Below are 22,891 nucleotides of genomic sequence, written 5' to 3'. Positions count from 1 at the left end.
GCTCAAAGAAAAAAAACCCAAGAAGGAAAAGCATCATTTCATTTCCTCAGAAAGGTTGTTACTTTTTTTGAATGAGTGATTTAATTCATTTCATCAAGAAATTTTTATTTTGTTACTGTAGATGGGGACTGTGTTAAATGCTAATAACTTTTTTATATCACCCAATTGTCTTTTCAGATACTTTAGAAGGTTCTTTAAACTTTTGGCTTTGTTTATATACTAAGTTTAAGGATTTCTAGTAATTTTTGGTTTTGGTAGTGGACTTTAGCAATTAAATGAGGTTTTAAGTTTATCAGTTTCTCTGTCTCTGTCTCTCTTCTCTCTCTGCCTCTCAAATAAGAGGTGAGTGCTTGGTCTCACAGTTAGGATAGTCGTCTCCAATATTGGAGTACCTAGGTTTGATAGCTCAGTTCTAATTTTCTGCTAATGTGGGGAGGCAGCAGGTGATGTTCAAGTGCTTGAGTTCCTGCCAATCACATAGGAGACCTGGATGGAGTTCCTGGCTCTTGGCTTCAGTCCAGACCCAGCTTGAGCCATTGTGGGCATTTGGGGAGTGAACCAGTACAGAGGAGTGCTCTTCAATGCTTGCTTATGCACACTGTCTCCCTTGCTCTCCCTTTCATAGATAAATGAATAAATATTAAAAAATTCATCAGTTTTATGCCTAATACACATATATTAAGGGTTTTATTCAGTGGGTGAGCAAAACATTTTCCCTTCTTTAATATGGGATGAACATTAGTGTAAGATACAGAGAAAACATTTTATGAGGATCTACATCCTTGTTCAGCTATAATGCAGTTGTCAATTATAACTTCATCTTATAATCAGACTGATTGAAAAAAAGACAACAACCTACTTAATCCCTTTCCAGACCAGTTAAATCAGGTAGGAGGCATTGGCATGAGTATTTTTTTCAGGGCTCCCAAACTTAATGTATATGCAGCCAGCATATTACATTGAATATGCTTTGAAACCAGTGTTACTAAAGCAGTGTTGCCCATACTGTGATGCTCATCAAAATTATCCGTGGAGGGCTGGCATTTTTCCTAGTAGTTAAGATGATGGTTGGGAGCCTGCACCCCATATTGGAGTGCCTGGATTCCAGTCCAGTCACTCCCAATTTCAGCCTCCTGCGGATGTTCCCTGTGGGAGGCAGCAGATGCTGACGTAAATGGTTGGGTTTCTGCCATCTGCGTGGGAGACTTGGATTGCTGGTCCCTGGCTTTGGTCTGGCCCAGACCTGACTGTTGCAGGCATTTAGGGAATGAACCAATGGATGAGACATAAGTCTGTTTTTATCTCTCAAATAAATGCATAAAATAAAAAATAAATATCTGTGAAACTAAAAAAAAAAAAAAAAAAAAACTTTGTTTCTACCTCTCATTTGTTTCACTGAAGTTTTCCATAAATGATTATCTAGGAGTCCCTGTGGTAAAATAGTGATTTGGGGAAACATCTCCAAAACCCAGAAACAATATTGAATAGTTCAGAATCTTAGTAGAATTCTTACTTTGATGGTTTCACTACTCTTGAGTTTCATTTTCACTTGAGGTGGAGGTTGTTCTTGTGTGGAGTTCAGTTTTTTTTTTTTTAATTTTTTATTTAGTAAATATAAATTTTCAAAGTACAGTTAATGGATTACAATGGCTCCCCCCCCATAATTTCCCTCCCACTCACATCCCTCCCGTCTCCCGCTCCCTCTCCCATTCCATTCACATCAAGTTTCATTTTCAATTATCTTTATATACAGAAGATCGATTCGGTATATATTAAGTAAAGATTTCATCAGTTTGCAACCACACAGAAACACAAACTGTAAAATACTGTTTCAGTACTAATTATAGCATTACTTCACATTGGACAACACGTTAAGGACAGATCCCACATGAGAAGTAAGTACACAGTGACTCCTGTTGTTGACTTAACAAATTGACACTCTTGTTTATAGCATCAGTAATCTCCCTAGGCTCTAGTCATGAGTTGCCAAGGCTATGGAAGCCTTTTGAGTTCGCCGACTTCATCTTATTCAACAGGGTCATAGTCAAAGTGGAAGTTCTCTCTTCCCTTCAGAGAAAGGTACCTCCTTCTTTGATGGCCCCTTTCTTTCCACTGGGATCTCACTTGCAGAGATCTTCCATTTAGGTCGTCTTCTTTTTTTTTTTTTTTTTTTCCAGGGTGTCTTGGCTTTCCATGCCTAAAATACTCTCATGGGCTCTTCAGCCAGATCCAAATGCCTTAAGGGCTGATTCTGAGGCCAGAGTGCTATTTAGGACATCTGCCATTCTATGAGTCTACTGTGTATCCCGCTTCCCATGATGGATCGTTCTCTCCCTTTTTGATTCCATCAGCTAGTATTAGCAGACACTAGTCTTGTTTGTGTGATCCCTTGGACTCTTAGACCTATCAGTGTGATCAATTGTGAACTGAAATTGATCCCTTGGACTAGTGAGATGGCATTGGTACATGCCACCTTGATGGGATTGTATTGGGATCCCCTGGCATGATTCTAACTCCACCATTTGGGGCAAGTCCGATTGAGCATGTCCCAAATTGTACATCTGCTCCCTCTCTTATTCCCACTCTTATATTTAACAGGGATCACTTTTCAGTTAAAATTTAAACACCTAAGAATAATTGCGTGTTAATCACAGAGTTCAACCAGTAGTACTAGAAGAAAACAAAGAGAAAATACTAAAATGGATAAAGTATTACATTGTACATCTACAGTCAGGACAAGAGCTGATCAAGTCACTGTTTCTCATAGTGTCCATTTCACTTCAACAGGTGGAGTTCAGTTTTTACAGTACAAGAAGGCAGTAAATTGACCTGTGTCTAACACTAAAAATGCCTGTTTATGAAACTCAGTGCAGGAGAATCCTCTGGTCTTGATGCTTTCAAGTTGCTTAGAGTTTGACTTAGCTGGAGAAAGCACAGAGAAAAGGATCCTTTTGACAACATTTTCTGCAATTTTATCTCTGAAATATACAGTCATAATAATATACTTGAGCCATTACTAATATGAAGAGTGTAGAGTAAAACAAAACAAATTAATTATCTTACCTTATGAATATTCTGTTTAATTTAGGTTTTCCAGCCCATGTTAATGGAATATTTTACTTATGAAGAACTTAAGGATATTAAAAAGAAAGTGATTGCACAACACTGCTCTCAGAAGGATACTGCAGAACTCCTTAGAGGACTTAGTCTATGGAATCAAGCTGAAGAACGACAGAAGTTTTTTAAATATTCTGTGGATGAAAAGTCAGATAAAGGTGGGATTGATATATGTAGATAGAGAACATTTTAGTTAGAGAACATTTTATTAGCTCAAGGCCTTTGACCTCTTGTTGATATGAACTGTAGATTTTGTTTGAGGAATCATTTAACTCAGGCTTACAGTGTGGTTAGTTGAAGCCTTTTAAATCACTTAACAAATTTAAATGAGGACTGTAGTTTCTATTTCATTTAAAAAATTTTAATGTATAAAAATGGTGCTATGTATGGTGTGCCATGTGATGATGTTTTGGTACATGTATACATTGTGTAATGTCCAATCTGTGTAGTTTCTGTTTTATAATTTAGTGTTGTCTATGATTTATCATCTCATATACTTGGGTCATAAACGGTATAGTGTTTCTTGAATGAATTTATATATGCAAACAATATATATTTTGTTTTTGACAGGCAGAGTGGACAGTGAGAGAGAGAGACAGAGAGAAAGGTCTTCCTTTTGTCGTTGGTTCACCCTCCAATGGCTACCGCGGCCGCCTGATCCAAAGGCAGGAGCCAGGTGCTTCTCCTGGTATCCCATGTGGGTGCAGGGCCCAAGGACTTGGGCCATCCTCCACTGCACTCCCTGGCCACAGCAGAGAGCTGGCCTGGAAGAGGGGCAACCGGGACAGAATCCGGTGCCCCGACTGGGGTTCCGACTGGGACTAGAACCCGGTGTGCCAGCGCTGCAAGGCGGAGGATTAGCCTATTGAGCCGCAGCGCTGGCTTGCAAACAATATTAATAATATTTGGCCAACCAAAGTTATTGAAAACCACCATGAACAGAGCACTTTTATAGTGTAATCCAACATTATGGATTCCATGGATCATAGTGGCTTTTTTTTTTCTTTTTTTCATTGATTTTCTAAATCATTCATATGGATGGTCCCCAATTTAAAATTGTTCAATTAATGAGGGCCGGCGCCGCGGCTCACTAGGCTAATCCTCTGCCTAGCGGCGCCGGCACACCGGGTTCTAGTCCCGGTTGGGGCGCCGGATTCTGTCCCGGTTGCCCCTCTTCCAGGCCAGCTCTCTGCTGTGGCCAGGGAGTGCAGTGGAGGATGGCCCAGGTGCTTGGGCCCTGCACCCCATGGGAGACCAGGAAAAGCACCTGGCTCCTGGCTCCTGCCATCGGATCAGCGCGGTGTGCCGGCCGCAGCGCGCCGACCGCGGCGGCCATTGGAGGGTGAACCAACGGCAAAGGAAGACCTTTCTCTCTGTCTCTCTCTCTCACTGTCCACTCTGCCTGTCAAAAAATAAAAATAAAAAAAAATTAAAAAAAAAATTGTTCAATTAATGATTTTTTTTGACTATATGATGGTGCAGAAGTGGAAGGCATATTGTACTTCACGTTTTTTGTTTTGGTTTCTTCCCAGGCTGGCAGTATTTGGTATGATACTCTCTAGTGATGCTGGGCAGTGGCAGCCATAGCTTCCAGTCAGCCATGCAAGTCACAAAGGCAAAAGCTGACACAGCACAATGTATTGTGCAGCTAAGCTATGATATTTGGTAGATTAGGTGAATTAAATACATTTTCAACTTTCAGTAGGTTTACTGTGCTCTAACCTCATCATAAGTCAAGGAGCAAACTACTTATATTTCTACCCTTTTTCATGTATCATTCTGTATGTTTATATCCAGTAGTACTCAAGGGAGTGAGTATGACAAAGCTTTTCTGTATACAGTTACTTTGAAAGTATACCTGCTTTTTTTTTCATAGCAGACTACCTCTTTATTTTTTATTCTTATTTATCTTTAATAGTTTTGCCCTTTAAGACATAATTAAAGAAACAGTTGGCATTCTCAGGTTTGTAAAAATTTCCTTACTTCCTGATGGGTGGTAGCAATGGTTTTCCTGTTAAAATAGACTACAATTTTTTAAAATTAGTCCTTTATTCTTGTTTTTATATAATAAAGTAGGTTAAACTCATGTTGAAACAAAAATATTGTAAGTTAAGCTGTAATTAGGCCCATAAAGTTTGTATACTTTACTCTGAAATGCAGCTTGTGCCTCATATACCAAGCTAAGATCTGTTAGATCTGGTTTAATTGTAATTATAACATGAGATTTAAAAGCATCACACTTAATTATGTTTAATTTTCTTCTTCAAAGCAAATTATAGCTGTGTTATGTTTAAAATATTTGGCATTTTAAAAGTGGTAGTCTAAAGCAATTTGATCATCCTATTTCTATATTTAAGTCGTTTTGTGAAGACATGATATACAAGATTCTTAAATTCTTTGTAGTAGAATTTAGTATACATCTTTTATTTAGTACTGTATTTTCATTTGCTTTCAAAAAATTGCTGCTGAAATAATACATTGTAAGAAATACATCTAATGACTTAGTTTCTCTGGTAGTTGCTGACAAGAGTCCCTTTCATTGTATACCAGCATCAGAACTATTTATATTGTATCAACTAGTATATAACTTAGGTAAGTTATGTATAGGTTAATGAAGTTAGATACCACAGACCTTCTATATGAAATAAGAAAATTAAAAAGGGAACATGTGGAAAGTCCTAACAGGAGTCATAATGCCTGAATAGAACATATGAGATTTGTGGGTGTCATTAAAATGCCTTGGAGATCTCATAATCTGGCCTACTATATACTTACTGATTTAAAGCTGTGTAACCTGTTTGGTTCCTTTTCCAAATGATGCTACTTATGCTACAAAGTGAGTATTGTTTTTGCTGTAATGCTTTTGTAAGAGGAAGTCAAATGTGTATTCATTATTGTAGCTCCCACTGGTGGAGTATGATTTGGGCTATGATAGTTTAACCCTACAGGTTCTTAACAATTTTAACATCCTCATGGGACCTGTAAAACATGTTACTTCCTGTTCACATCTTGCAAGCAGGAAGGAATTAACTCCAGGTACTGGATTTTATTTATAGAAATGTGGTTGTAATTTCTTGTTGCGTTCTTAAAGCCTTTACTGATAATTTTTTTCTTTTTATTTCAGAAGCAGAAGTATCAGAACACTCCACAGGTATAACCCATCTTCCTCCTGAGGTAATGCTGTCAATTTTCAGTTATCTTAATCCTCAGGAACTATGTCGATGCAGTCAAGTAAGCACGAAATGGTCTCAGCTGGCAAAAACCGGATCACTTTGGAAACATCTTTACCCTGTTCATTGGGCAAGAGGTATGTTAATGGGACTTTTAAATTTTTTTAAAAAATACTATGATGTATTTTTCTAGGTGAATACTTGCAGTCATTAGTAAGCAGAATCAGGAAAGAAAACTGAGAGGTTGACTAAAAAGTGGATTTCATTGTTAGGTGATGAATTCTTGGTATACATTTTTGAAAAGCTAATAATGGTAAAATGTTCATGGCTAAATTATATGGTGTCTGCAGTTTCCTTCAAAATAACTAGGAAAAATAGTCTGGGGAGGAAATGCAAAGATTGACAAAATGTTGATAAATGTTCATGATAGGTAATGGGGTACATGGAGATTCATTGTATTAGTTCTTTCTATATTTGACTATGTTTAGAATTTTTCATAAAACTTTTAAAATTGATTTTCAGAACAGTTAAGTAAATTATTTGAGATCTTTTTTTAAAAAAAGATTTATTTATTTATTTGAAAGAATTAGAGAGGGAGAAAGATCTACCATCTACTGGTTCACTCCCCAAATGGACCCAGTGGCCAGGCCTGGGCCAGACTGAAGCCAGGAGCCAAGAGCTCCATCCTGATCTCCCATGTGGGTACAAGGGCCCAAGCACATGGGCCATCCTCTGCTGCTTTCCCAGGCACACTAGCAGGGAGCTGGCCCGGAAGTGGAGCATCTGGGACTCAAACTGGTACCTATTTGGGATGCTGGCACTGTATACAGTGACTTCACCCTCTTGTGCTACAGTGACAGCCCTTTGAATATCTTAAAAATAGAGAATTCTATGAAATTTTAAGATGAGGTACCATTATGGCTTATCTTGGTGGTGAATCAAAATAATCTATTTTTGTCTATAACATTTTTTGTGATGGGTAATTTCTCATATCACAAACTCATTAATTTCATTGTAGTGTGTTACTTACACATGTGAATAGTTAAAGAACATTTTCTTTTCATGAGCATATTTTACAACCATGGATTCTCATAGCTCATGGCATCTCCTGTCACTGAATTAAAAGTGTTTTCTAGGTGAATATTAACTTAAAAATTTACATTAACTTTTTTATAGTTCTCCATTTTGTGAGATTTTAACATGGAAATATTTTTTTAAAAAAGGTTTGTTTATTTATTTATTTATTTTAAAGGCAGAGTTAAAGGGAGGGAGGGACAGAGATCTTTCATCTGCTGGCTTACTTCCCAGATGGCTGCAACCGCCAGAGATGAACTCATCCTGTCAGTGGCCAGGAGCTTCTTTCCGGTCTCCCACATGGGTGCAGGGGTCCAAGTACTTGGGCCATCTTCCACTGCTTTCCCAGGTAAATCAGCCGGGACCTGAACTGGTGGCCATGTGGGATGCCAGCACTCCATATGGTTGCTTTATCTGCTACGCCACAGTGTTGGCCCCAGAAATATGTGTTTATCACATCATTTTGTGTTTGATTCAAATTATGAATATTTTAAAAAGTTCTTATTTGTTCCAATAATATATAAAATTAAAAATGTTAGAGGGGCAGGCGCTGTGGCATAGTTGGTAAGGCCACTGCCTGCAGTGCCGGCATCTCATATGGGTGCCAGTTTGAGACCCAGCTGCTCCACTTCCAATCCAGCTCTCTGCTATGGCCTGGGAAAGCAGTAGGAGATGGCCCAAGTCCTTGTACCCGTGTGGGAGACCTTGAAGAAGCTCCCAGCTCCTGGCTTCAGTTCGGCACAGCTCCAGTTGTTGCAGCCAATTGGGGAGTGAACCAGCAGATGGAAGATTCTCTCTCTCTGCCTCCCCTTCTCTCTCTGTATAACTCTGATTTTCAAAGAAATAAATAAATCTTAAAAAAAGATATTTAATATTTTTGAGTTGAGCTATTTGGAGTGTTGGGTAGACTTATATGATCCAAATAATTAGAATCGTTATTTTTTATGCAGAATAACTTTTCCTGTTAGTTGTAGGATAATGAAATATTGAGTGAGCAGTTAAATAAGAGATGCATCAAGTACTTTTGTTGTATCCAATTATGAGTTCTTAATTGAAGACGACTTCACATATGAATGCAAATGTAATAGTGCTATTAGTGAATGCACTCAAAACTTTAATAAGCCTTTTTAAAAGAATGTATTTAAGCAAGGAGTTCCAATAAAAATGGTTTTTATATATGGGATTTGTTTTGAGTGGTTTTCAGTCCAAATTGATTTTTTTCTTTTTTGACAGGTAGAATTATAGACAGAGAAACAGAGAGAAAGGTCTTCCTTCCGTTGGTTCACTCCCCAAATGGCTGCTACGGCTGGCGCTGCGCCAGTCTGAAGCCAGGAGCCAGGTGCTTCTTCCTGGTCTCCCATGAGGGTGCAGGGGCCCAAACACTTGGGCCATCTTCCACTGTCCTCCCGGGCCCCAGCAGAGAGCTGGACTGAAAGAGGAGCAACCAGGACTAGAACCGGTGCCCATATGGGGTTAACCGGCGCCACCCCCACCTCCCTCCCCACAACATTTGAAATGTTTGGAAACATTTTTTGTTCATCCCATATTGTTTTATTTTGGCATCTAGTGGGTAAAGGCCAGGGTTGCTGCTAAGCACCCTACAATCCACAAAATAACCTCCTGTAACAAAGAATTTCTGGCCAAGGGCAAGTGTTGTGGCATAGTGGCTTAGCATGCCACTTGGACCTGACTACTGTCCTTCTGATCCAGCTCCCTGCTAATGCATCTTGGGAGTCATGGGACAATGGCTCAAGTGGTTGGGCCCCTGCTACCCTCATGGGAGACTTGGATGGAGTTCTGGTTTCTGGCTTCGGCCTACCTCAACATCGGCTGTTCTGGGCATTTGGAGGGTAAACCAGCAGATGGAAGATCAGTAGATCGCTATTTCTCTCGCTCTCGCTCTCGCGCGCGCGCTCTCTCTCTCTCTCTCTGTCTTTCAAGTAGATAAAAATAAATAAGTATTTTTAAAAAAAGAATACTCTAGCCGGATATGTCAGTAATATTAAGGTTGAGAATCCCTATTTTAGATGTAGTATTAAGAATAAATACATTAATTCTGCATTGTCTTTCACAGTAATGTAGTTTAGTTGCAATATATTTTCCAGGATTTCTATTTATGGTTTAGCTTTACCTTAGTCTTTCCCTTTGAGTTCTATTCCTGCCTACTTCTGAATTAGAGTCCAATATGCTTTGGTTTACTAGCTAGCATTGTATTGGGACTGTCTCAGGAGCCAGGTGAAGCCACAGTAGGGGAAAAAGGTTAGGTTGTTTTCAGTGGTTTCTGAAGTTTCATGTAGGGCCATTAATAACTACTTTTTCTAGAAAAGATTACAACCACTAAGTCTATTCTGTAAAATATAACAGTTGGAAAACATTGCATACAGAGAATAAATACATAGTAAGGGTATAGCAGTCTATGTACATTTTTGTAGTTCTGTTGTCAGTTTTAGAGAAGGATTTACTTTGGGAAAATATGAACTATTGATAATTTGTTAGTAGTATTAACTGAATCTATATATAGTCCTAGTTCTTTATTATGTTTGAAATGGAAGCATTAGCTTATTTAAGTGTAGGGTTTTTTGTTTTGTTTTGCTTTCTTTAATCCATAGTTAAATACTTCTAAAAGTAGCTGGTCTTTGCCTGTAACTTGGATGTTTCCAGTGTGTAGAGGTTTTTATTGTAAATAGATAGGTGATCTAATCTGATTTTGTTCCTCTTATTTATTCACTGGATAGGTGATTGGTATAGTGGTCCTGCAACTGAACTTGAAACTGAACCTGATGAGGAATGGGTGAAAAATAGGAAAGATGAAAGTCGTGCTTTTCAAGAGTGGGATGAAGATGCTGACATTGATGAATCTGGTAAAGCATGTTTGGGATTAAATTATTACATGACATTTTAATAGCTGATATTATGTTTAATAATTAGGAATTAAGATTCACGTGTTTTGTGTTTTCTGAGGAAATGGGGCTTTGGTTCTTTTTTTTTTTTTTTTTTTTTTTTGAAGATTTATTTTATTTATTTGAAAGAGAGTTACAGAGTGTGGTAGAGACAGAGAGGTCTTCCATCCACTGGTTCACTTCCCAGATGGCTGCAAAGGCTGGAGCTGCGGCGATCCAAAGCCTGGAGCTTCCTCCTGCGGCAATCCAAAGCCAGGGTCTCCCACGTGGGTGCAGGGGCCCAAGAACTTGGGCTATCTTCTGCTGCCTTCCCAGGCCATAGCAGAGAGCTGGACTGGAAGAGGAGCAGCCAGGACTAGAACTGGCGTCCACACGGGATGCCGACATTTCAGGCCAGGGCTTTAACTCCCCCGGCTTTGGTTCTTTCTTTTTTTAATTTTTAATTTATTTTTTTATTTATTTGACAGGTAGAATTATAGACAGAGAAACAGAGAGAAAGGTCTTCCTTCCGTTGGTTCACTCTCCAAATGGCTGCTACGGCCCGCGCTGCGCCAATCCAAAGCCAGGAGCCAGGTGCTTCTTCCTGGTCTCCCATGTGGGTGCAGGGGCCCAGGCACTTGGGCCACCTTCCACTGCCCTCCCGGGCCCCAGCAGAGAGCTGGACTGGAAGAGGAGCAACCAGGACTAGAACCGGTGCCCATATGGGATGCTGGCACCACTGGTGGAGGGTTAACCAAGTGAGCCATGGCGCCAGCCCTTGGTTCATTCTTTTAAGATTTATTTGTTTATTTTCAAAGTGTTACAGAGAGAGAGGGAGCGACAGAGTTATTCCATCCTCTGGTTCACTCCCCAGTTAGCCACAATGACCAGGGCTGGGTCAGACTAAAGCCATGAGCCAGGAGCTTCGTCTAGATCTCTCACATGGGTGGCAGGACTCCAAACACTTAGGCCATTTTCCTCTCTTTTCCCAGGTCATTAGCAGACAGCTGGATCGGAAGCAGGGCAGCAGGATGTGAACCAGCACCCATATGGGATGCTGGCATCTTAGGCAATGGCTTTACCCGCTATGGCACAGCGCCAGCCCGTTTGTTCATTTTTTTATTTTAGACGGAGAGAGACAGTAAGAGGCAGAAGGACAGAGCGCTCCCTTCCACTGGTTCATTTCCCAGATGTCCACGATGGCCAAAACTGGGCTGTGCCAAAGCCAGGAATTGGAAACTCAATCCAGGTCTCTCACATGCCTGGAGGAACCCATTTAATTGAGCCATCACTGCTGCCTCCCAGGTTTGCATTAGCAGATGCTGTATCAAGAGCTAGGGATCAGACCCTGGTTCTCTGATATGGGACACTGGTGGTATCTTAGCCGCTAGGCTAAGGGCCCACCAAGAAATGGTGTTTTTAAGCCTACTACTTTTTAAAATTTGAAGGAGTAATATGCAGATTTAAAATTTATTCTGTTTAAAATTTTTTCCTGAGGTATACAGGATTGTTTCTCATGGTTTTTTTTTTTTTTTTTTTTTTTTTTTAAGATTTTATTTATTTGAAAGAGTTGGAGAGGAAAGCCAGAGAGAGGTTTTCCATTCCACTGGTTCACTCCCCAAATAATCGCTCAGCCATAGCTGAGCTGATCCGAAGCCAGGAATCAGAAGCTTCTTCCAGGTCTCCTACGCGGATGCAGGGGCCCAAGGAGTTGTGCCATCTTCCACTGCTTTAACCCACTGCACAACAGCACCAGCCCCTCCTATGTGTTTTTATATTAAAATTAAAAATCGGAAATAATGCCTGTTTTCTCTTGGGCAATAATGTATAATCATTATAATGCTTTATAGTTTACATTGTGTTTTTAGGGGCCATTTCAATTGAATTTTCAGTTCAGTGGCATTTATTCAGTCATCTGTGGTGTAGCAGAGCAAACCATGAAAGCTGTTGAGTCTGTTTATTCATTTGTAAAGTCATAGCCCTTACCTCATAAGATTGTTATAGAATTAAGTAATAGATATGAAAATTCTTTGTTAGTGATAAGAGATTGGCTAAAATAGTTTTTACATTCTTTAAGCACTGTGGGAGAGTTCATAGGTGACTCATTCTATATCTTTAAAGAATTCACAAATGGGAAGATTTAGACTGTAATACTTAATTCAAGGCATGTAATGAAAAATACTGTAATAGAAGGGCAGAGATACTCCTAGAGTATGGAGGAAGAAGACCTAAATTCTGTCATTGAGATTAAGCTAGATAATAATTAGTAAAAGATGATAGTTAAAAATTAACAGTTGTGATATTTTTGTAGTTTTTTAAAAAAAGATTTTATTTATTTGAAAGTCAGAAATACAGAGAGAGAGAGATTGATCTTCCATCCTTTGGTTCATTCACTAAATGGCTGCAACAGCCAGGGCTGGGCCAGGCTGAAGCCAGGAGCTTCTTCTGAGTCTCCTATGTGGGTGCAGGGGCCCAAGTACTGTGAGCCATCTTTCGCTGCTTTCCTAGGCACATTAGCAGGAAGCTGGATCAGAAGTGAAGCAACCAGGAACTGAACTGGTGCCCATATGGGATGCCAGCACTGCAAACTGAGGCTTAACCATCTATGCCACAGCTCTGACTCCTGTTTTTGTAAAACTGAAACTCTAGGGAGTTTTTATTTGTAAAGCTTCCCGCTTAAAAGTTAGGTGGTCTGGTAAAATAACTACACATGGAAGGGCCGGCGCTGTGGCTTAGCAGGTTAAGCCACCGCCTGTAGTTTTCGCATTCCATATGGACACTGGTTCAATTCCCAGCTGCTCCACTTCTGATCCAGCTCCCTGCTGTTGTGGCCATTTGTGCAGTGAACCAGCACGTGGAACATCTTTCTCTCTGTCCTCTTCTTCTCTCTGTAGCTCTGCCTTTCAATTAAATAAATAAATATTTGAAATAAGGGAAAAAAAAGAACTATACATGTGGAAAGTAAGAACTCTAAGTATAAGGACGATTCTTTCAGCAGCTAATGTAGTTTATTCTTTATTTTTGAATGATTTATTTTATTTATTTGAAAGAGCTACAGACAGAGGTAGAATCAGAGACAGAAAGGTCTTTCATCCGCTGGTTCACTCCCCAAATGACACTGATGGCCAGAGCTGAGCTGATCTGGAGCCAGGAGCTTCCCTTAGGTCTCCCAAGCTGGTGCAGGGGCCTAAGTAACTTGGGCCATCATCCACTGCTTTCCCAGGCCCTAGCGGAGAGCTGGATCAGAAGTAGGGCAGCCGGAACTCGAACAGGTGCCCATATAGGATGCCAGCACCATAAGCCAGGGCTGTAACCTGCTGCACCACAGCGATGGCCCCAATGTAGTTTATTCTTAGGAAATGAAGCTGCCACATTTTGGTATAGATTTGAAACTTTGGAAAGTGTTTCTTTTTAAAAGTTTTAAAAAAATCAAAGCAACATTTATTCAAAAGGCAGAGTGACTGAGGGCAGCAGAGGCAGAGAAAGGTATGTCATCCATCCCCACATGTTACAACAGCCAGAGCTTGGCCAGGCAGAAGCCATGAGCCAGGAACTTCATCTGGGTCTCCGATGTAGGTAGCAGGAATCCAAGCATACAGGCTGCCATTTGCGGCTTTCATAGGGAAGTTAAATAGGAAGGTGGATCAGAAGTGGAGCAGCCTGGACTCAAACTGCCCCTCTGCTATGGAGTACTGGTGTTGCAAGTGGCAGCTTAACCTGGTACAACATATTGCTAGCTTCTGGAAGGTGCTTTTTTAAGGAAGAGGTCTATTCCAGTGAGATTTGGTGTTGTGTTTACCTGTGACACTCTAGTAGTATGAGGGATATAAACATGAACCAAAGGGAAAAAACACTCTGATCCTGTTGAACTTAAAATTTGGAATGGGTAGGCAAACAATAAACACAGATTAAGTATGTGCTCTGTTAGATGGTGATAAGCATCTTGGAGAAAAACAAAAAAGAAGGAGAAATATGCCAGAAAGAGTTGAAACGGTTGCAGTTTTAATTGGAGGGATTATTAAGAAATTTGAGCAAAGAATTTAGGTAAGACTTAATTACCCATTCTAGAAGATTTTTTCATGGTGTTTATATTCAGAATTTTAAAGGCTTTGCCCAGCTTAGTTGGTTTGCTTCAGTATTTGAAGAAAGGCAAAGAAAAGACTTGTTTCCTTCATGTTGAAAGGGAAATTTAAGGCTATAAAAATGGAACCTTCTAAGATACGCATTTATTTTGTTAGTGTATGTAAGGCAGCTTTGGATTTCCCATCTACTACAGTGCTTTTTCAGTTTTGTTTTCTTTAGTAGTCCTGTAGAGAAAGGATTTTTAGTTTAGTTTTTTTTTTTTTTATTCTTAAAGATTTATTCCTTTATTTGAAAGAGTTATGTAGAGAGAAATTTGCTGTCCCTGGTTCACTCACCAAATGGCTGCACCATCCTGAGCTGGGACAGGCTGAAGCCAGGAGTTAGGAGCTTCATTTGGGTCTGCCATGTGGTTAATAGGGGCCTCAGCTCTTTGGCTGCCCTCTGCTGCTTTCCCAGGTGCATGAGCAGGGATCTGTATTGGCAGTGGAGCAGGCGGGACTCAAACCAGTCCTCATATGGCAGGCAGCAGCTTAACCTGCTGTACTCCAATGCCAGCCCCAGTTTTCCTTTTTCCTAGATTTCACAGGAAACTGTACACATTTAGATGTAAAGGACCACAGGAACAAAAGAGTGACTTGAGAATAAAATTAAAGTAGAATAAATAGGGCTTACTAAATTAATTTTGATTTCTTTTCATATTTTACATGTATGTCTGGTTAAAGCAGGAGTTGAGGATAATACCGTAAACCCAGTGCCAATCATAAGAAAATCAGTAATTGTTCTTTTCACTTATATTCCTTTTGTCTACTGTATTTTGTTTTAAGTGAGATTTCTTTAAATTCACTGTTTTAAATTCTTTCATGTTTAGAGACATTCAAGTTGGGTCTTTAGGTGAGCATGATAATAGGAGTCATTGTTTTTAGTGTAGTTAGTGTGTTTTTGCCTTGTATTAAATTGGAGTTTGTAGTATTTTTATTGTAGTTGTTGCTTCAGTAGTACAACTTTATAAACACTCAAACTTCACAGGAGTTATTAAGTGAAAGACAAAAGTCATGTTTATTTTTAACTTCTGAAAAATTGTGAGGTACTTTACTTTGCTTGACTCATTGTGATCAGATTAATTCAGCTTCAAATCCCTTCTAGCTCTGTGACTTTTTTGCTTAGGTAGAATAACTCATAATACTTCTTACCATGGGCCATTTTTCATTTGATATCATCTATTCTCTTGAAAAATTTTTACTGTTCTTCTAATATTCAGAATTTTTTTTCCCAAAACTATTTTGTTGCCTGAAAATGGGATTTTACATTAGGGAGTTTAAAGATAATGTAAAATATTTTATACTTAACAATTTGAATTTTTAAGTGACCTAATTATAATTAGTTTATCAAGTTCATAGACTTTTTAATTCATTTTACAGAAGAGGCTGCAGAGGAATCGATTGCTATCAGCATTGCACAGATGGAAAAACGTTTACTTCATGGCTTAATCCATAATGTGCTACCATATGTTGGTACTTCTGTAAAAACGTTAGTATTAGCATACAGTTCTGCAGTTTCCAGCAAAATGGTATGTATGCATTAGCATTAGTTTGGGTATTAAGGAAAATTGCAATGATATTACTTCAGTTGCTAATTCTTGAGTCTGATTAAGGGAAAAAAGAAACCAAAACAATTATTAGGTGCCATCCCATGAGTAGGCACACACTGCTAGATTTCATATAATTTTACTCAGTTTTCACAGCAATCTGTGTAGCATAAATATCGTTGCCTACATATTGTAGAAGAGGTAACAGACTGGAGGAGGCTGATAAGCATTGTATTCAGTTTCATAGATGTTAAGTGATGAAGACCAGTTTTATATAACTTTATGATAAAATATGTAAGACATGGTACGCTGGACAAATCAGGTGAAACCAGTTTTATGAAAGTATTTTGACTTCTACCTTCTTAAAAATATAAACGTACTGGTTTTCAGTTGCATGACTACTTAAATTGGTTCCCAGGGATTGAGCCCAGAATATTTATTTTTATTGTGCTATTCAACTAATGTTTTACATCCACAGAAGTTTGAGAATCATGGTTGTATTTACTAATAGTTGTCTATTGCTTGTCTAACTGAAGGTCTGTTGATCTTTACAGTGTCTTTTTCCCCCCTCTTAGGTAAGGCAGATTTTAGAGCTTTGTCCTAACCTGGAGCATCTGGATCTTACCCAGACTGACATTTCAGATTCTGCTTTTGACAGGTTAGTTTTTTTTTTTAAATATTTAAATATAATGAATTCTAGCTATGAATCAGTAGAATTGCTCTATAATTTCTTACATAGTTGCAGTTTAATCATATTGTTATTTTTTTACTACCAAATCTTAGTCATACATGACTTACTACTTGATAACACTAATTGTTTTTTTTTAATTATTTATTTATTTTGATTTTATTTGAAAGAAACAGATTCCCCCATTAGCTAGTTCACGCCCCAAAAATGCCAGTAACAGCCAGGGCTGAGCCAGACTAAGCCAGGAGCTCAGAAATCAATCTGGGTCTTTGATTTGGGTGGCAAGGACCCAAGTATTTGAGCCATCACCTGCTGTCCCCTGGGGTGCACCCTAGCAGGCAGCAAGTCTAGCTGGAACTTGAACGAGGCACTCTTGATAGGAAATGCAGGTATCCCAAATGGCATCCTAACCGTTGAACCAAATGTCCACACATCTCCTCGCTATACCCCCATCCCACTGCTGCCCTGTTCTTTGCCTCTTGTCCATAGGTCTTAGCTGATTTTAAATTCTGATTGGTATCATCTTGCTGTCTCTGTTGTCTTTTATTGTGTCTGGGCCTTGAAGCTGTGCTGTGCAACCATGTAGACTGGTATTATATTTTTCAGGCTTCAGTTGGTCTCTGAATGCTATTTGGCAAAGATCTCTCTTAAATTCTTCACAGTTATTCTCAAATGCTACCACTTTCTTCAAGCTGCACTTTCAACAGATAATTTTTCCTTGGGTACCAACAATTTCCCCTATTCTGTCTCACCCCTCCTTCCCCCCTGGCATTTCCTGATTCAGAGGAAAAGGTAAATTCTTCTCTTGCTAAGACTAATACTCTCCCATGCCTGGAGCTTGTTTCTTCTGGATCTTCCTCCAGTAATCATTAGTTACTGTGTAGAGACTGCCTATCCTCAACTTGTTACTTTGATAATAAACTGAAGACTAGCCATTTCTTACCTTTCTCTAGTCTACCCTTTTGTTAGGTTAGCAGTTCTATTTCCTAATTTGGCATTTTTTTCCCTATTCCTAGTGTCCAAAATAGTGCCTGCAAATGATAGTGAATGTTTGAGTAACTATATTAAATTTACAATCTTTTACTTATATGTGTGTGTTTGTATGTATAATGCTTTTGATGCATTTAGCAGTATCTATTAATCATCTTTTACCTCTTAATTATAGTTGGTCTTGGCTTGGTTGCTGCCAGAGTCTCCGGCATCTTGATTTGTCTGGATGTGAAAAAATCACAGATGTGGCTCTGGAGAAGATTTCCAGGGCTCTTGGAATTCTGACATCTCATCAGAGTGGCTTTTTGAAAACTTCCACGAGGAAAATTACTTCGACTACATGGAAAAATAAAGACATTGCCATGCAGTCCACCAGGCGGTATGCCCGTTTGCACAGTTTAACCAGTGAAGGCATTGGAGAAGAAATAAATAATGAACACACCTGGACTAAGTCTGTTTCTCCTGAAAATTTTACTTCTCCATATGTGTGGATGTTAGATGCTGAAGATTTGGCTGATATTGAAGATGCTGTAGAGTGGAGACATAGAAATGTTGAGAATCTTTGTGTAATGGAGACAGCACCCAACTTCAGTTGTTCGACCTCTGGTTGTTATAATAAGGATATCGTTGGACTAAGGACTAGTGTCTGTTGGCAGCAGCATTGTGCTTCACCAGCCTTTGTGTATTGTGGTCATTCATTTTGTTGTACAGCAACAGCTCTAAGAACTATGTCAGCACTCCCAGGGTCTTCTGCAGTGTGTAGAAAAGCATCAAGGACTACATTGCCCAAGGGAAAAGACTTAATTTACTTTGGGAGTGAAAAATCTGATCAAGAGACTGGACGTGTACTTTTGTTTCTCAGTCTGTCTGGATGTTATCAAATTACAGATCATGGTCTCAGGTAAGTACTCAATTGTATAGTATTAGGAAATGGATATCTTTCTCATACATGAATGGAATAAGAAATTTTTACTATAAGTTAATCATGCCCCTTTATATAGGCAGGAGAGTTAATCAAGATCAGTCCTACTTCTTAGTGCTGGAACATTATGATTTCTCATATCAGCAGTTTCATTCAGTTCAAATTCATTTTGGCATATAGAACAAATTTAAAAGTTTAATCAAAACTTAGTAATGGCTACATTACATTTTTTTTCTTTTTAAAGTTTTATTTATTTATTTGAAAGAGTTACAGAGAGGCAGGAGCAGACAGAAAGATCTTACATCCACTGGTTCACTCCCGAAATGGCCACAACAGCTGGAGCTGGGCCAGTCCGAAGCCAGGAACCAGGAGCTTCTTCCAGGTCTCCCACGTGGGTACAGAAGCCCAAGGGCTTGGACCATGTTCTACTGCTTTTCTAGGCACATTAGCAGGGAACTGGATTGGAAATGGAGTAGCCGGGACCCAAACTGGCACCCATATGGGATGCTGGCATGGCAGGCAGTGGCTTTATCTGCTGTGCAACAGTGCCAGCCTCTACATTACCTTTTTTTTTTTTTTTTTTTTTTTTTTGACAGGCAGAGTGGACAGTGAGAGAGAGACAGAGAGAGAAAGGTCTTCCTTTGCCGTTGGTTCACCCTCCAATGGCCGCCGCTGCAGCCGGCGCACCGCGCTGATCCGATGGCAGGAGCCAGGATCCAGGTGCTTTTCCTGGTCTCCCATGGGGTGCAGGGCCCAAGCACCTGGGCCATCCTCCACTGCACTCCCTGGCCATAGCAGAGAGCTGGCCTGGAAGAGGGGCAACCGGGACAGAATCCGGCGCCCCGACCGGGACTAGAACCCGGTGTGCCGGCGCCTCAAGGTGGAGGATTAGCCTATTGAGCCACGGCGCTGGCCTACATTACCTTTTTAAAAGATAATAAAATAGATGAATAAGATAATTTTCACCCTCAAGTACATAAAACAGAAGAAAATGTGTTATCATATACTGTTGCTGAATATTGTTACGGTGAAAAACAGAATACAAAATAATTTAGTGCAGCTATATAGCTTTTAAGTATTTATAGGAACAAAAGCACTTCTAGGGTAGAACTTTTTAAATTTCATGGTTTTTTGTTTTTTGAAGCAGTTTGCTTTGTTTTTTAATTTTTTTACTTCTTTGAAAGAGCAGCAGAGACAGAGATCCCCTTATCTGCTGGTTCAGTCCCCAAATGCCTGCAACTACAGGGGCTGTGCCAGGCTAAAACCAGGAGCCTGGAACTCCGTCTGGGTCTCCTGCACGTGTGGCAGGCAACCAAGTACTTGAGCCATCACCTGCTGCCTCCCAGGTGTGCAGTTAGCAAGAAGCTGTATCAGAAGTGGAGTGGGGACTTGAATCAAGGTACTCCAAAATGGGATGCAGGTGCCTGAAGTAGCATTGTAACTGCTGCACCAAATACCCATCCCTGAGGCAGAGTTTAGATACTGTAGCTGGAAATTAGAATTTTTGATCATGACGTACCTAATCTTCTGCTGTGGAAGTTCTTCATTTTATTTTCTCATTTTTATGAACACAACCTTTAGCAGATTAAATTGAACCCTTTAAAATTATTTATATGCTTTTATTTATTGGACAGAGACGACATATCTTCCTTTTTTGCTGGTTTACTTTCCAAATGTCCACATGGGCTGGAGCTGAAGCTAAGAGCTTGGGACTCAATCCAGGTCTCCCAGATGGATGGCAGGGACCCAACTACTTGAATGATCACCTGCTGCCTCCTAAGGTGCACTAATATTAGTAAGAAGCTAGAATTAAAAGTGGAGCCTGGACTCTCACCCAAACTTTCCAATATAGGATGTAGGCATCCCAGACAGAGATTCAATCTACTCTCCTTTTTTTGCCCCTAGACAAAAAGAGAGGTAGAAGTGAAACATTCATTAGCCCAGAGAAGTAGCTCTTTTCAGAAACCAGGTTCTGCTATATATTCTATGAAACCCAATTGGAATTTTGTTGGGTTATGAGTACTCTATGGACAATGTTGGGGACAATACCATGGTTCACTGGCTTTAGGGCCAGACCTACTTTGGGTAGATTATGCTCTTCTTTATCTGTATAACTGGCATTTTGTAAAATATTTAACTTCATTGTTGTGAGGCTTAGGTTACATGCAAAGCATCTAACAATAATGTGAGGTAGGGTTTCAATAAATACAGCTACTGTGCAATAATTGTTTGATTACCGTTGATATGAACCTTTGGAAATTGTTACAACATAAAGTTCTGGGGGGCTGATGTGACACACAGGGTTGGAGTTCCAGGAGGTTTAGTTTTATTTTATTTTTTTAAAGATTTATTTATTTGAAAGAGTTACAGAGAGTCAGAGGCAGAGAGAGAGAGAGGTCTTCAGTCTGCTGGTTTATTCCCCAAATGGCTGCAAGAGCTGGAGCTGGGCTGATCTGAAGCCAGGAGCTTCTTCTGAGTCTCCCACATGGGTTCAGGGGCACAAGCACTTGGCCATCTTCTACAGCTTTCCCAGGCCATAGCAAAGAGCTGGATCAGAAGTGTAGCAGCAAGAGCTAGAACAGGCACCCTTAAGGGTTGCTAGCACTGCAGGTGGCAGCCTTACCTGCTATGCCACAGCGCTGACCCCAGGAGGTTCACTTCTGATCCAGCTTCCTGCTAATGTTTCCTCAGAAGACAATGGAATATGGCCTAAATAATTGGGTCCCTGCCATGCACGTGGGAGACCTACTTGAAGTTCCTGACTTCTGGCTTTGGTCTGACATAGCTCCGACTCTTGTAGGCATTTGACAAGTGAACCAGCAGATCCTCCCTGTCACTTTGCCTTTTAAATAATTAATTAAAAAATGTTTAGGGATAATGGGATTAAAAGATGTTTAAGTGCAAAAGTATTTTGTAGTACATGCATAGTTTTTTCATAAAATATGCAGTTTCTATGAACTTTTGAATATCCCTCATTTGCATAGATTTCAAATTTTTTTTCACAGAAGGAAATTTAATCTTAATTATATTTTTCCATGAATTTTTTGAAGTACCCTTTTGTTTTTTCTTGATAATGAGATATAACCTGTTCTGGGACAGTGTTTAGAAACACTCAGAATGGTCCAGTGTTTGATGTACTTCCATAGGCTTTCCTACAGTACAGCCTCTAACAAAACTGGGCTGCCCTGAACCGCTGATAAATTAGTTGTTTACCTTTAAAGTAAGAAATTAGGGATACATGAAAAATGTTTGTGGTGTGTGCTCAGGTAGACTTTGAAGAGTTTGTGCTTAGAGACCTAAAGTTCTTATGAGGTTGTCTAAAACAAAAAGCAAAACATGTAATCAAGGCCTATGGTGGTTCCATGGGTGCTAAATATGTCTGTGAATATCAAGCACACTTTCCTTATTTGAAGAGCAAAAAATCATTGTGAAAGTGTTGAAGGCACAAGCAGAGTCAAAAAACTAAATGTAAGAAGATAACCATACTACTTTCCCTTTCTCCCTCCTTCAATCCCCTTTTTTCCTTTTTTTTTTTCTTTAGTTTTTCCAAAAACATGATTTCAGTTCACTCCATAATCACAGTATTAATGCATCACTAACCCTAATATTCAACAAGTAAAAAGTAGAAAGACCAGGGCTGGTGCTGTGGCATAGTAGGTTAATTATCTGCCTCTGGCGCTGGCATCCTATATGGGCATTGGTTTGAGTCCCAGCTACTTCACTTCTGATCCAGCTTCCTGCTGATGGCCTGGGAAAGCAGTAGATGGCCCAAGTGCTTGGGCCCTTACACCTACATGGGAGACTTGGAAAAAGCTCCTGGTTTCAGACTGGCCTAGCTCCAGCTGTTGTGGCCATTTGGGGAGTGAACCAGTGGCTAGAAGACCTCTCTGTCTCTCTCTCCCCATTTCTGTCTGTATGCCTGCCTTTCAAGTAAGTAGTCTTTAAAAAAAAAAAAAAAAGTAGACCACAGTTCTACAGGAGTATCAACAAGGGCCAAAACCAACAATCAAATCACAAGATGTCCATTTTATCCCTATACATTTTTCTTTCTTTCTTTCTTTTTTTTTTTTTTTTTTTTTTTTTGGTATTCTATAGTAACTACCACATATCTGAGAAGGCATATGATATTTGTCCTTTTTGGATTGGCTTATTTCACTAAGCATAATGGTTTCTAGTTGCATCTATTTTGTTGTAACAGACTGGATTTCACTCTTTTTTATGGCTGAGTTGTATTCCATAGTGTATATGTATTACATTTTTCTTTATCCAGTCATCAACCGATGAACATCTGGGTTGCTTCCATATCTTAGCTACAGTGAATTAAGCTGCAGTAAACATAGGGGTACAAATAACTCTTTGCATATGCTGATTTCATTTCGTTTT

General features: G+C 39.6%; 1 protein-coding gene across 2 annotated transcripts in view; it reads left to right on the top strand.

Moving 5' to 3' along the window:
• The window catches only part of FBXL5 (F-box and leucine rich repeat protein 5), a 62,140-nt gene that overhangs the window by 17,211 nt on the left and 22,038 nt on the right, over positions 1 to 22,891 (top strand). For both annotated transcript variants that reach the window (XM_051830211.3, XM_051830210.3), the window contains exons 4-9: positions 3,089 to 3,275; positions 6,242 to 6,424; positions 10,097 to 10,222; positions 15,742 to 15,890; positions 16,484 to 16,566; positions 17,762 to 18,487. In XM_051830211.3, the coding sequence (XP_051686171.3) occupies positions 3,089 to 3,275; positions 6,242 to 6,424; positions 10,097 to 10,222; positions 15,742 to 15,890; positions 16,484 to 16,566; positions 17,762 to 18,487 (1,454 nt within the window). The remainder of the gene's footprint in view (positions 1 to 3,088; positions 3,276 to 6,241; positions 6,425 to 10,096; positions 10,223 to 15,741; positions 15,891 to 16,483; positions 16,567 to 17,761; positions 18,488 to 22,891) is intronic.

This window comes from Oryctolagus cuniculus, chromosome 2, assembly GCF_051225735.1.
Source record: "Oryctolagus cuniculus isolate XC-2025 breed Fujian yellow rabbit chromosome 2, ASM5122573v1, whole genome shotgun sequence".
Taxonomy (NCBI): domain Eukaryota; kingdom Metazoa; phylum Chordata; class Mammalia; order Lagomorpha; family Leporidae; genus Oryctolagus; species Oryctolagus cuniculus.
The sequence above is the reverse complement of the archived record's forward strand: the minus strand, read 5'-3'. Positions and strand labels throughout refer to the sequence as shown.